Source organism: Pristiophorus japonicus, chromosome 5 (assembly GCF_044704955.1).
Source record: "Pristiophorus japonicus isolate sPriJap1 chromosome 5, sPriJap1.hap1, whole genome shotgun sequence".
Taxonomy (NCBI): Eukaryota; Metazoa; Chordata; class Chondrichthyes; family Pristiophoridae; genus Pristiophorus; species Pristiophorus japonicus.
The window spans coordinates 114,282,102-114,296,799 of NC_091981.1; the positions used below are offsets into that span (position 1 = coordinate 114,282,102).

At 41.5% G+C, this 14,698-nt stretch overlaps 1 protein-coding gene across 9 annotated transcripts in view; it reads left to right on the top strand.

Moving 5' to 3' along the window:
- Window positions 1-14,698, top strand: part of LOC139264424 (sodium bicarbonate cotransporter 3-like) — a 250,666-nt gene that overhangs the window by 129,614 nt on the left and 106,354 nt on the right. For 6 of the 9 annotated variants that reach the window (XM_070880868.1, XM_070880862.1, XM_070880871.1 and 3 more), the window contains 3 exons: window positions 5,508-5,620; window positions 7,408-7,476; window positions 8,206-8,363. In XM_070880868.1, the coding sequence (XP_070736969.1) occupies window positions 5,508-5,620; window positions 7,408-7,476; window positions 8,206-8,363 (340 nt within the window). The remainder of the gene's footprint in view (window positions 1-5,507; window positions 5,621-7,407; window positions 7,477-8,205; window positions 8,364-14,698) is intronic. The other 3 variants (XM_070880865.1, XM_070880867.1, XM_070880870.1) reach the window with 1 other exon arrangement.

A 14,698-nucleotide genomic window follows, 5' to 3' on the forward strand; every position in this document is an offset into this window, starting at 1 on the left:
ACGGCCTCGCCACCTGGCTCATGACGCCCCTACTCGTAACCCGGACGGAAGCTGACCGGGAATACAACATGTCGCACATTGCGAAGCGCAGCATCAGAGAGAGGACCATTGGCATCTCGAAACAGCGTTTCCGATGCCTGGACCATTCCGGAGGCTACTTGCTGTACTCGCCTGAGATTGTCGGTCAGTTCACTGTTGTGTGCTGCATGCTGCATAACTTAGCCATCATGAGGCAGCAGCACCTGGTAGTGGAAGACCCACCTGCGGTGAGAGTGGCTGATGATAATGATGCAGATAACGAGCAGGAGGAGGAGGAGCAGCAGTACGAGGATGAGGAAGCCAGGCAAGTGCCTGAAGCCGGAGCACGACGGCGGAAGAGGGAGGGCCATCGTGCCCCTTTAACAATTGCTCGTGAACACTTTACTGCTGCCTGAGGACTCAGCGACAATTATACCACGTGGACCATATTTACTGTTTGGAGCTGTTCCGTAATGTGTTGTGTTAATGGAACAAATAATGGAAATGATTCAGTTTTAATGTAAAATATATTTTATTCAAAAGTTTAACAAACAGTTCTTTTGTACTTAACTTTAAAAACATTATTCTTGTATCAAACTTTACTTTAAGATTACTCTTTAAGATCACATAAAACTTTTAAACTTGTAAATTTACATAACTCACAAAAAACTTTTAAGGTGAGAATAGAAGCAACAACAGCAGCAAAGAAAGGCTGCACCCACCCATCTCTCATCCACCTTATTCCAAGACCACCCTCTGTGCTTGGTCTTGGACACTCCACCACCCCCTGTTTCTGGGCTTGATACCAAGCTTCTTATTTCTAAGATCTCGGTTACTGTGTACCTGTTGAGGAGGGAGATGGGTCGGGGAGAGGGGGTGCGTCAGTGGCATGCGGAAAGTTGGAGGGCTCGGCTTCGGGCTCTTCAGAGGCTGGTGTGGGGATTGGAGTGGGAGTGGCAGTTGATTCTGTCAATAGGCGTGGGGTCTGGGCATGTTCCCTTATCGCAGCAGCTAACTCCAACATGCCATCCCTCATGTGCTCTGGCAGTTTCTCAATGACCTGCAACATTCCCTCCCTCATGGTCACTGACAACGCATCAGCTACCTCTGACATTCCCTCTTTCATGGTTACTATTCCCTCACTGATGGTCCCGGACATCGTTCCCATTTCTCATGTCATGTCCCTCCCGACAGTCCCGCTACCTCATCACTCACCCCACTGATGGCGTCCAGGAGTGATCGGGTAAGGTCCATGCTCTCCGCACTCAATGACATCATCTGAACCACATCTGTTAGATCCTGCACCTCAGGAGAGCACTGACAAGCTCTCCTTCCCCTCCTCCCCATGGGTGTGCGTCGCACCACTGGGACCAGCAACCGCGGAAGGTGGGGCCCTAGTTGTGCCTCGCTGCACCCCACCACTGGGACCCGCAGCCTCGGACTTTCGGAAATCATGGAATGTCCCACCAACACTGAAACCACTAGTCACGGAAGGGGCCATCACCGCAATGAGCGACACCTCCTCCAAAGTCAGTAAAACAATGGGGGCTTCATGCAGCTCCATCCCCTCTCCCTCACCGCCATGTTCTTTGTTTGGAGGGTTGGATTCGAAGGTTCAGGCTGGTCCTCGTCTGAATTTTCTTCTACATCGTCAGGGTCGGCCTCAAGTTCTGCAAAATATAACAGAACACAGACAAATGGTTAGCAGCAGAGGAGGGGGCAGGGTGGGTGGCATGAGTAGGCTCAGAAAGCGCAGGCCAGACAACAGGCTAATTTGATGGACCACAATGAATGATAGCACGTTGCATCAAGCGAAGCGCAGTTGACGGAGACATCCCCAGGAACCAAAGCATAGCTAGTCTGTGCAGTACTGAACATTTAGCAAAGCCAGACTGTGGAATTTGCAGGACTTGCCCTCTCCCTCGAGTGTGGGCCCAGCTAGTGCAGTGGTGGTTGCTTTTCTCCAGGCAGGACCCATCAAAGCACCGACCCTCTCTTCCAAGGATGGTGGTGGCAGCAGATTTGCTGAGCCTCCTCCTGTTTGAGTTCTTTCCCCTTTTATTATGTGGAACCTTCCTCTGCAAAAATGAAAACAACTTTTTAAAGAGGGTGTCTTTCTGCTGGTTGGGATATACAGCTGGTCACATTTACAATTATAATTCCAGCGAATAAATGAAAATATTACTTACACTAACTACTTGACCAAGGTCCTGCCACTTTTTACACTGGCCTTCATATCACATAGTGATCACCTTCTGCAACTTGGTTCCAGCGTTTCTTCATTTCTTTTGGTGGAACTTTTATGTGACCTTTGCTGGTATCCAGCTCCTGCCATCTGTTCTCAATCACAGTAATTACTGCCTCCACTTCTTCCTGTCAGAAATTCTTGGTCCTTGCATCGTGTTGCATCTTGTACTGCTGCGGCTCCGATTTTTCCAATGCTCTCACGCAGCACTCCTCACACACACAACTAGCTCTTCAAAAATGGCTGATTGCCAACTCAGAGCTGTACTGCGCATGTGCGTCCATTGCAACGACGTCAAACGTAATTTTTTTCCCCCACACATGCACAGAAGGTGTGGCGTCATTTTTCAGTGCAGACAGCAGGCTCCACCCCTCAAGACCACTGGAAACGCTGTGCGGCGCCAAATTCGAATTTTCGATCGGGGAAACTTTGGCAAATTATTTCTGCCGCATTTCTGGCCTAGAAAAATGGGCGTAACTGGCAATTTGCCAGAAAACGGGCTTGGGCAAAATTGAGCCCTATGTTTTTAAGTGGAAGTCCAGCACAGAAATTGGAGGTAACCTCGTGACATGGATTGGTAATTGGTTGTGAGGTAGGAGATAGAGAGTAGGATAAAGGGAATGTTCTCTGGTGGGATGTGACAAGTAGTGTCCCCCAAGGATCTGTACTGTCGCCTCAGCTTTTCACCACATATATTAATGACTTGGATGAAGGAGTCGAGAGTTGTGTATCCAAGTTTGCAGATGACATTAAGTTAGAAAGCACCGTAAATTGTGTAGATGGGAGCAGGAAGTTACAAAGGGACATAGACTTAAGTGAGTGGGATCCGAGAAAGACAAATTGGAATATTTTCTTAATGGTGAGAGACTGGGAGCTGTGGAAGAACAAAGGGTTTTGAGAGTTCATGAACACAAATCACTAAAAGTTAGTACACAGGTAGAAACAGAAGAAAGCACTTACTTTCTTGCACTTTGTTGCCAGTAAAATATATATGCACCAAATTTTATTTATTGCATTATCGTGCATTATTAATGACATCATTGAACATTGGTGCAAGGGCAACATTTATGTGAATCAATTTTAATTTATGTGCAAATGGATAGCATGATTTTCTTTGCACTTGTACTCAATTTTCTGCCTTTTACTTTGGCTTACAACACATTAACATAGATCAGATACCTTGGGCCCAATTTTGGCTATGACTTGCATCAATTATTTTGGAGTAAGTTTTTTCTGGTGTAAGTTTAAAAAAATGCCATTTTCCCCCAAAAATTGCTCCAGAGTAAGTCAGTTAAGTACAATTTTTTTTAAGGTCAGTTTTTTTTTCAAAAGAGGGCATTCCCAGACACTTATGCCAGTTTTGGCCATTTATGCCACTTTAGCCAGCAAAAACTTACTCCAAATCGACTTAGGTCAGCATATATGGCCAGTTCTGAAAAACCTTGCGGGCAGTGAAGAAAAAGCAGGGCACATTCGGCAGGGATAGGGGAGGGAAGGGAACTGGAGAGGACCTTAACAACCAAGCACCAAACATTGCAAGGGAAAGCTCAAACAATTAAAATACTAAATGTGAGCTGCTGGCCACGATGTCACGGGGGGGGGGGGGGGGGGGGGGCTGATATACAAAACACACGTTCTCTCTCTTTCTCTCTCGTTCCCCCCCACCAAATACACTCTTTCTTTCTCTCCCCCGCCCCCCCTCACCTCCCAAATCTCTCCTCCTCCACCCCACCAATCAAAACTCTCCAGCACAACCAAAAAATAAAACCGAAGTCCTACCTCCCTACCTCGCCCGGGAACTCGGCTGGCCGGTGCGGGAGGCCACTCAGCCGGGGATAGGGTGCAGCGAGATCGGAGCGTCCCTTCGGCCGGGGATAGGGGCTTCAAGCATCGGGTCCTGCTTATAGCCCGCAGGACAGACTGGGAGGCAGGAGTATACACACAGACTTCATTGCGCATGCGCGCAGGTGCCGGCACTGTTTTCGCCGCTGGCCTATTGCTCCACCCCCCACTTCAGACTGCACGCCAAGACTCTGGGGACACCAAAGAGGGGCCAGGATGGGGCCCCTTTGTTCCGCCGTCCTTTCCAGTGTGCACAGTCAAGTACGCCGAAAAATGGGGTTGGGCAAAGTTGGGCCCCTTGTTTTAGTCCTTGAGGTGGCTGTGAATGCTGTTTCGTGGAAACACTGTTCCCAGCTGTTTGAAGGTGCATGTACTTGTATAATTGCCTTAATGCCCAACAGTATGAAAGTAGTCTCTAATATGAAAATAGTCCCTAATATATATATACTGGGCATCTGCCCCAAATGAAACACGATTTAGAATATTTTGAGGAAATATGTGAGGCTGCAGTTTATATTTTTAGGAACTTAAGTTTAAGAGCTGTACCTTGGATGGAGAAGAGCAGAAATTTGTTCCATAGGTCAAATAAGACAATCTGGAAATTATGGGACACTTGTCCCATAAAGGAAAATAAATGGGCATTTAGCAAAATATGCTACCAATATTATCTGAAAAGGCAGTAATAGACAACATTGTTTTAGTACTAATAGATCAAACCTCAAATCTAGTGGAATTCTTTGAAGATGTCTATAATTACTAGGCAAAGGCTACCCAGTGGATATAGTATCCTTGGAGTTTAGGAAAGCACTTAATAAAGTTACATTTTGAGACTTTTAAAGATGTTGCAAGTTTCATGGAAATGGTGATAAATTGGCTAGCTCGATTGAAAACTGCAAGCTTGAAAAATAATGTTGAACCTCTAATTGCAGTACTGCATTAAATGTACAAATAGAGTAGTCCCTCATTCTCTATCTCCAATTCTTGTACTTTCCTCTGAAAAACATAAAAATAAGCAATTAACTTAATGTATTTCAATCAGTTTTGATTCTTGATTTGTTCTATATACAGGGCCTCATATCTCAGCTTACTGTGTGCTCTTGTACACATTTAAAAAATAATAAATGACACATAATGGAAAAAATTATTCTTGAATGCCTTAATGCTTTGAGGAAGTACAATACACCTGCAACAAGCACCAAGCTTTACCTTTGTTGATTTAATACTTTTACGCGAACATGCCACTTAATCACAATTGTTAACCTGCTTAAGTTCTGCAGATTGCTGCAACACTGTTACCATATCTAACAATCGTATGGTTTGATTGGGTATAGTTATCTTTTAAGTATATCTTCTATGTATACTTTGCTAAATGTTTTTTTCCCATTCATCTTAAAATAAACAGGACTTCTAGCATCTCCCCAATCTGCACCAGGTATCTTGGAGATGAAGAGCATTGAAAACAAATCAACGTGTAATAGTGCAAGTAGAGAAAACAGCACAGTGGACTTCAGCAAGGTAATTATTTGGACCTAAAGCGCCAAAAATAATTATACAGAAATACTGAATGATTTTCCACATTTTTAAAAATGTCCATAATATTCTATTGGAGCTATTTTTAAACTGAAGTTTAACCTTCTGAAAGACGCTCCATTTCCTTATAAATAACTATTTTAGTTCACTGTAATGTCGGAGTATTTCATATCTATGTAGTTGTTCAAGGTCAGTTATCAGTTTATTGGCATAGTAAACTCCTGTGTACCAAGGATTATACAATCGGGCATTTACTGACAGAGGAAGATATAGTTCTTGGACTTTCTAGCTCTCCAATTATCTTATCAAGATCTGGGAGGATCTCTTGACTCTCATAGGTGGCCAGATCTGCCATGGCAACCCCTTAGGACTTCGAACTGACAATATATTTTGTGCACAGGCTGGCTTAGAGGCACATGCTGATGTCCCTGCAGGCATCCAGAAAGATTTTCACTTTGAAAGCCTAAAAAGCAAAGTGGTAATGCTTTGTCTACAGGTGTTCATCGTGGATGTAACATGCCTTTTTATCATATTTGCAACTGCTGCTGGAATTACTTCCTTTTTAAAAGGAAATGAATGCTTTGGAGATACTCCAGAGAAAAAAATCCTGCAATCTTCAGCAAATCTTCAGTCTGCATCAATAGCATTTTGTCAGTCTTCTGGTACAGATCTCCTCTTCATCTAACAGTATCTGGTTGTTTTTCAAAATTATTTATAGAAAAGCTAGACATAAGACAAATTAGGGTAGATTTTCAACTTGCTGCTCAGGTGTAAAATTGGTGTTCGATTGGCCACCTGTTATAGAATCGACATGTAGAATCCACCTGATTTTCATGTCCAGTGAAATCAACGGAAATGAAAATTGGGGGGTGTCTGTAATGGACAGCTGGCCCGCATCACCAATTTTATTCCTAGGCAGCAAGTTGAAAATGTATTCCATTGCATGTGTATTGTAGATTGGTCAAAAGTAGCTTATGCTTATATTACTTAACCACTTTCAAAAGGATCAGGATAAATATTTGATTTTGAAAAAGACTGAACATTATAAACTGTGCTTAAGCAAAAATTATACGTTCTTTGTGGAACACCATAGTTCATGTTGGATTGGGATTATGTAGCCGCTGGAATTCAACCTGTCAGATTTGAATAATGTTATTGAGATTCTAATATTTGATCACCTTGGGAGGGAGGGGACAATTGAGGAAATTTTAGTTTCTTCCCCTCAAATGTTAACTTTTTTTTTCTGTATGCAAGAGCTTGCTGAGCTGATAAGTTAATTGTTGTAAATTAATTAAATTAATTTAAATACAGTCCCAAAACGGGTTTCACAAAATACAGATACTAGTGATATCTTTGGACAGCTTTACCTTTCTGCTGTGGCACATTTGTAAGATTTGGATAACATATGTTACTTTGTTGGATCACAATAACAATTCATAGTTTGAGGCTACAAAACAATATATTGTACTTTGTGATAAAATTGTTAAATTGTAGTTAATTCTAGGAATAACATTTTCTTTTTCAGTATGATTTACAGTTGCTACTTTTCCCAAAGTTGACTCAAAATTTCATGTTTAATTTCAATGATGAAACTTTTTATCTTAACTATAGTTAGGCTGTGTGAATTGTTTTTCTCTTGTAAATTGTTTAGCCTACAATTTGAAGCAGGTATCCTGGTGCCTGCATCTCTATTACAACTTTTTTCTTGTTTTCCCTTTTTCTTTTTGCATTTCCTTGGCATCCTTTTTTTAATGTGCCTTCCTTGGCTCCAGGTTGGACTGGAGTCTGAGTCCTGGCACTGTAGTTGTGTCACGCTTGGTATGAGACTCAAGAGGTCTACAGTAAGTTTTTAGTTCTGTGGCTTCTGATATACTGCTGTTGTGTACATTGTTTTGATTTGTGTGTGTATGTTTTTAATATTGACCTGTGTCAAATCTTCAGTTTTGTGTGGTGATGGTTTTCTAAGAATATAAGAAATATATCAGCATAAGTAAATGTCCAATAATTGTTAGTTTAGCTGTGTTAAATTAGTGGAATTTTAGTTGAAAGTTGGATTTGTAGCAATTAATGAGCAATATTTGTTGACTTAGATATTTGGAAATTTAATGTAATGTAATATTAATAAGTAACATTAAATGCATTTCCCCTTTTTATAAAATTGTCCTATAAGCTGGTTGATGACAAATGTTAAGAATCCTGATTTTATAATTTCAAATTTTGAAGATGGGTTTTAACATTAAAATAGCATAACGGAGTCTTGAGCCCCTAAGGCGTCCAATATTTGGATCAGTTGCCAAATTTGCACCATTCCCAATTTTATACCCGATTTTAAATAAAAATCGGGGCTTTAGCTTTATAGGCTTTAGCTTTATAGAAGATGAAAGCTTAGTATATCTGTCTGAATTTGGTTTACTTTGTTCAAAACAAAAGCATACACATTCAAAGTAATTTTAGATTCGTCATCAATGTGCTTTATTTCATGTTGAGGAAGTAATTAGTTGTTGTCTTTGTTGCCAAAATATTTTGAACTACTAAAAATCTTGTCCCATCCTTTACACATTTGTTTGTAGGTAGACATGAACTTTATGAAGAAAATTCCACCAGGTGCTGAGGCCTCCAACGTCTTAGTGGGAGAAGTGGACTTCCTCGAGAGACCCATCATAGCCTTTGTTCGTCTGTCTCCTGCTATTCTTCTCTCAGGACTCACAGAAGTTCCTATTCCAACCAGGTGAAAATGACATCAAAGATTTTCTCAGAAGAAGCACAATATAACACTGATCTACTACTGGTGAAATTGCTCCTTCCTTTTATTAAGAAACTATTTCCTCAGTCATTCAATCACTACGTAGAAATGAACAGGCAGTTGTGCCTATTTGGCACCATAACAGTTATGTGTTTGTGTTGATAAGAGGTCATGACCGGGAAAATTGATAAAACTAGAAAGGTAAATGCCTAACACCACAATCCAAATAGAGAACTAAATGAAGATTTGGAAGGAGCTCTGCACATAGCAGCTGAATTGCTTTTTAAAAAAAGTCTTGATCAACCACTTTTAAGCAGGGTAAATTCAGGTCTAGCTCTTTATAAGGCCATTCTGGAAATGGTACCTGCATGCATGCCTTTGAGCCTTAAAATTGCAATCTTTTAACCGCAGTCCTGAGATATTGTGGTCCCAGAGCAACCAGGTGACGAGCTTGAATTGAGTAGATTGTGACTGCAACTCTGCCATAATATACCACCCTTGTGACTGAAGCTTCCTTATTGTTGGGCGGCATGGAATTGAAGAGTTCGGGCCTGACTCTGTTGGCACATGAACTGGTTCATCCTGGTAGTAGTGTGGAAAACACATTTTTTGACCACACAACAAATTAATGAGAATCTAAACTACTGTGATGAGATACTTAAAAAAGGGCCTCACTCCCCATTCCTATAATCAGTATTTTGCAGTGGCCTTTTTGATGGTGTTTTGAATTTTGTTTATTAACACTCCTGGAAAGCACCTTGGAACGTTTTACTACATTAAAAGGCACTAAAGAAATGCAAGTTGTTGTTGGTAGATCTGCACTGAATGGCTCACCAGAGTTTTCGAATGACACCATGAATACCTTGAGCAGAGACAGAGTTTGGCTAAGTAAGTGAATTTTCTCCTTGCGATAAACCAGACCATATTTAGCAACTGGGGTACTTGGGAATAGATTTTAGTGACCTTTCAGAATAAAAGACTACAAAGATTTTGATGCAAGGTAGGGGGAAGGTAGAGTTTATGAATGAATTGCCATTTTTTGCTTTGATAGTTGGGTTCATCCACAAAATCTGCACAGAAATTTTAGTAACTCTGACTTCTCTGGAAGATGAAATGAACCTGTTGGATACAGTTTTGGATCCTGTACTGTGGAAGATTTTTCCCCAGTGGAGGGATATGTATGCCACAGTGTACCTCAAAGTGCCAAGTTTGATGACTGCTTTTCAGAGCCAGCCCAGTTTTGTATAATATCCTCTGCCTGTAGTGCATTATCCCCCCTCGACCATTCTGCAACCTTTGGCATTCACAGCAACATCCTCCAATGCCTTTCATCCATTGTCCAGCTCAGTGGGATTGCCCATGCTTGGTTTCACTCTTACCTATCTGATTGTAACCAGCATCTCCAGCAATAGCTTTCCCTCCTGCTTCTGTACCATTACCGGAGGAATCCCCCAACAATCCTTGGGCCCCTCCTTTCTCATCTACCACTTGTCAACCTCATCTACAGACATGGGGACAGCTTCCACGTATACATGGATGACATCCAACTCCCCACCTCACCACCTTTTGACCCCTCCAATGTCGGTGTTGCGGACTGCTCGTCCAATATCCAGCCCTGGATGAGCTTCATATTGCCACCATTGCTAAGACGGAAGCCATTGTCTTCGGCCCTTGCCATACACTACGTATCCTCATCATGGATTCCATCCCCCTCCCCGTTCATTGGCGCAGATAGAAACAGACTGCAGTCTCTGTGTCCTATTTAACTGTGAGCTTAACTTTGGACTCCCTATCCTCTCCATCACACAGACTGCCTACTGCCACCTCCATAACATCGTTTGCCTCTGGCCCTGCCCCAACCTGGCTGCTAAAATCGTTTTCCATACCTTTGTTACCTCCAGTTTTGACACTTGCAATGCTCGACATGCCAGCATTCCATCCACCATCTGTAAACTTAAGCTCATCCAAAACTCTGTTGTTCATATCCTATGTTGCTCATTCGTCAACACTGTCCTTGCTAACCTACATTGGCTCTAAGTTCCCGCTGCCTCAAATTTAAATTCATATCCTTGTGTTTAAAAACATAAGAAATAGGAGTAGGCCACATGGCCCCTCGAGCCTGCTCTGCCATTCAAAATGGCTGATCATCGACCTCTACTCCACTTTCCTGCCCGATCACCATATTCCTTGATTCCCCATGACTCCAAAAATCTATCTATAACTGCCTTTAATATATTCAGAGACTCGGCATTCACAGCCCCCTAGGGCAGAGAATTCCAAAGATTCACAACCCTCTGAGTGAAGAAAGTCCTCCTCATCTCGGTCTAAAATGGCCTACCTCTTATCCGGAGACTGTGCCCCCCCCACCGAGTTCTAGACATTCCAGCCAGGAGAAACAACCTCTCAGCATCTACCCTGTCAATCACCTCTCATTCTACTCAACTCCAGAGAGCATAGGCCCATTCTACGCAGTCTCTCATCATAAGGCAACCCTCTCACCCCAGGAATTAATCTAGTGAACCTTTGTTGCACTGCCTTCAAAGCAAGTATATCCTTCCTTCGGTAGGGAGACCAAAACTGTGCACAGTACTCCAGGTGTGGTCTCACCAAAGCCCGGTACAATTGCAGCAAGACTTTCTTACTCTTATACTCTAAACCCCTTGCAGTAAAGGACAACATGCTATTTAGATTCGTTATTGCTTGCTGTACATGCATGCTAGCTTTCTGTGTTTCTTGCACAAGGACACCCAATTCTCTCTGAACACCAACACTTAAAAGTTTCTCACCATTTAAAAAATATTCTGTTTTTCTATACTTCCTACCAAAGTGAATAACCTCACATTTCCCTACATTATACTCCATCTGCTACCTTACTACCCATTCACTTTACAGGCGCTTTGAGTTCTCCTCACAGTTTACTGTCCCACATAGCTTTGTATCATCAGCAAACTTTGATACATTATTCTCGGTCCTGTCATGTAGGTCATTAATATAGATTGTAAATAGCTGAGGCCCCAGTACTACTATTTGCGGCACCCCACTAGTTACAGCCTGCCAACCTGAAAAAGACCCGTTTGTCCCTACTCTGTTTTCTGTCCGTTAACCAATCCTTTATCCATGCTAATAAATTACCTCCAATCCCATGATCGTTTACCTTGTGTAATAACCTTTTATGTGCCACCTTATCAAATGCCTTTTGGAAATCCAAATACTACATCCACTGGTTCCCCTTTTATCTACCCTGCTAGTTACATCCTCAAAAAACTCTTAATAAATTTGTCAAGCATGATTTCCCTTTCACAAAACCATGTTGACTCTGCCTAATCATGTTATGATTTTCCGATACCACTTCCTTAACAATGGATTCCAGCATTTTCCCGACGACTGCTGTTGGGCTAACTGGACTGTATTTTTTCTTTCTTTGTCAATTTTTTTGGTCATCCTTTGCTGGTTTCTGAAACTCTCCCAATCCCAGGCTTACTACTATTATTTGCAACATAATAAGCTTTTTTTAATCTAATGCTATTCCCTGTTTTCTCTCCGTCCTTTCTTGAATAGCGGTGCTACATTTTCTACCTTCCAATCGGCTGGGAGCGTTCTGGAATCTAGAGAATTTTGAAAGATCAAAACCAATGCATCCACTATCTTCGCAGCCACCTCTTTTAGAACCCTAGGATGTCGGCCATCATGTCCAGGGGATTTGTCGGCTTTTAGTCCCATTAGTTTCTCATACTTTTTCTTTACTTATATTAATTAAATTTGTCCCTCACCCTCATTGGACCCTTGGTTCTACATCATTTTAGGAATGCTTTTTGCATCTTCTACTGTGAAGACAGATACAAAATATTTAACGTTTCTGCCATTTCCTTATTCCCCTTAATAATTTCTCTTGCCTCATCCTTTAAGGGACCAATGTTTACTTTTGCTACTCTCTTCCTTTTTACATACTTGTAGAGGCTCTTGCAATCTGTTTTTATATTTCTTGTTAGTTTTTTTTCTATTTTTTCTTTCTTTGTCAGTTTTTTTGGTCATCCTTTGCTGGTTTCTGAAACTCTCCCAATCCTAGGTTTACTACTATCATTTGCAACATTATAAGCTTTTTTTAATCTAATGCTATTCTTAACTACTTTAGTTAGCCATGGACGAATCACTTTTCCTGTGGAGCTTTTGTTTCTCAATAGAATGTATTTTTGTTGAGAATTATGAAATATTTCTTTAAATGCTAGCCACTGCTTATCTACTGCCATACCTTTTAATCTATTTTTCCAATCTACCTTTGCCAACTCGTCCTTCATACCTATGTAATTGGCTTTGTTTAAGTTTAAGACTCTAGTTTTGGACTTGGGCAAGTCAACTCTCAAATGTAATGTGAAATTCTATCGTGTTATGATCACTCTGCCCCAGAGGATCCTTTACTATGAGATTGCTAATGAACTCTTTCTCATTACACAATACAAGATCTAAAATAGCCCCTCTAAATCCTTTAATGGCCTTGGCCCTCTTATCTATTACTTCCTCCAGCCGTACAACCCATCTTCCCATTCAACCTTTCCTCGTATTCTCTGTTCCTTTGACTCTGGCCTAATGCACATTTCCCCCTTCCTCCATCCCATCATAGATGGCTGTGTCTTCAGCTTCCTTGGCTTTACTATCTGGAATTCCTCTCTTCCCCCCACCCCCCCCCCCCCCAAACCTCTCCACCTCCCTTGCCTCCTTTTAGTGCCTTTTTTTAAACCCACCTCTTTGATCAAGCTTTTGGCCATCCCACCTAATGTCTCCTCCTTTGTCTTGACGTCTATTTTGATTTGCTTATGCCTCAATGAAGTGCCATGGGACTTATTCCTTTGTTAAAAGTGCTACATCTATGCAAGTTATTGTTGTGTGGTTTCTGCCTTGCATCTGTGCTTCAGTAAGGATTACAGTGTTACATTCAAAATATTTGTCAATTGATGTTAAAATAAGGATTCATAACTACTTTGGAGTGTGATGTCCCAGATACCCACAGTTTTTTGTGAATCAAGGGCAGTCACTTAGTACTTAAAAGTTCACGTGACATGTAATGTAGTCTGCCTCGACCAAGCTTTGAGGGTTAAATTCAATAGGTGCATAATCAGTGATATCCAAGTTCATGAAACGTGCTTGTAAATTGAAACTCTTGAATACCAGGCCATGTCCCTGTGGGATTTGTATCATGATCTCTTAAATGTATTTATTTTAAAAGTTTTATTCTCCTGCACTTCCGTTTGCAAGATTAGTAAATGTTGTGGTCAGATGGTAGATTTGGTTTATTTAGTGGATATAGCAGCAGTAAGCCTAAATTTAAGAAATAAATTAGAACTCAAATTATATCCACAATTAATTGATCCTTTCCTTGAAGTAAAGTCTCAAGTTATTTATGTTCACAGAACATTAGTGTTTCTTGTAGATCGAATCAAGGACAACTGCCAGTCAAAGTTGTTCATTTGGTAAAAATAGCAAATAAATCTGTTACAGGACATTGGCTAAATAACTAAAATATATTCCTCATTTATTGAATTTCCATAAATACAGGATTTTAGAGATCTGCTGTATGCAGCTCCCTTGATAAGATATTCCCAAATCTGCCATTGGTAATTCAGTCAGAACGATGCCCTCGTATCTTTCTTTTTTTCTTATTCGTTTTCGGGATGTGGGCAGAACTGGCAAGCCACATTTATTGCCGTTCTCTTTGAACCCCTGCAGTCCTTGTGATTCCAGGATAATGACCCATTGATGTATGTCTAAATCAGGATGATTTCTGACTTGGAGGGGGTCTTTCAGTGTTTCCATGACATAACTGCTCTTGTCCTTCTTGGTAAAGGTTGCAGGGGAGGGAGGTGCTGCAGTGCACACTAGATCATTTAATGTATTGTGGCTATAGTGGTGAGTGATTGATGTTGAGTCCAGTGGGGGGGGAGGCATTAATCAAAAAAACTGTTCTGCACTGGATGATGTTGAGCTCTTTGAATATTGTTGCGGCTGCACCCATCCAGGCAAGTGGCGAATATTCCTACACAATTCGGTCTTGAGCCTTGCAGATTGTGGAGAAACTTTGAAGGTTCAGAAGGAGAGCCATTAATTTCAGAGTACTCAGTCTTTGTCCTGCTCTTGAAGGCATAATACTGGTTATTGCTTGTCCAGTTCAGCTTCTGGTCATTGGTAAACCCCAAGATCTTGATGGTGGTGCACTGGGTAATGGGTGGTATTGTTCAAGGGAAGATGACCAGACTTTCTTTTGCTCAATATGGTCATTATGCACCACTTGCGTTGCACAACTGTTAATTGCCACTTGTCAATCCAGG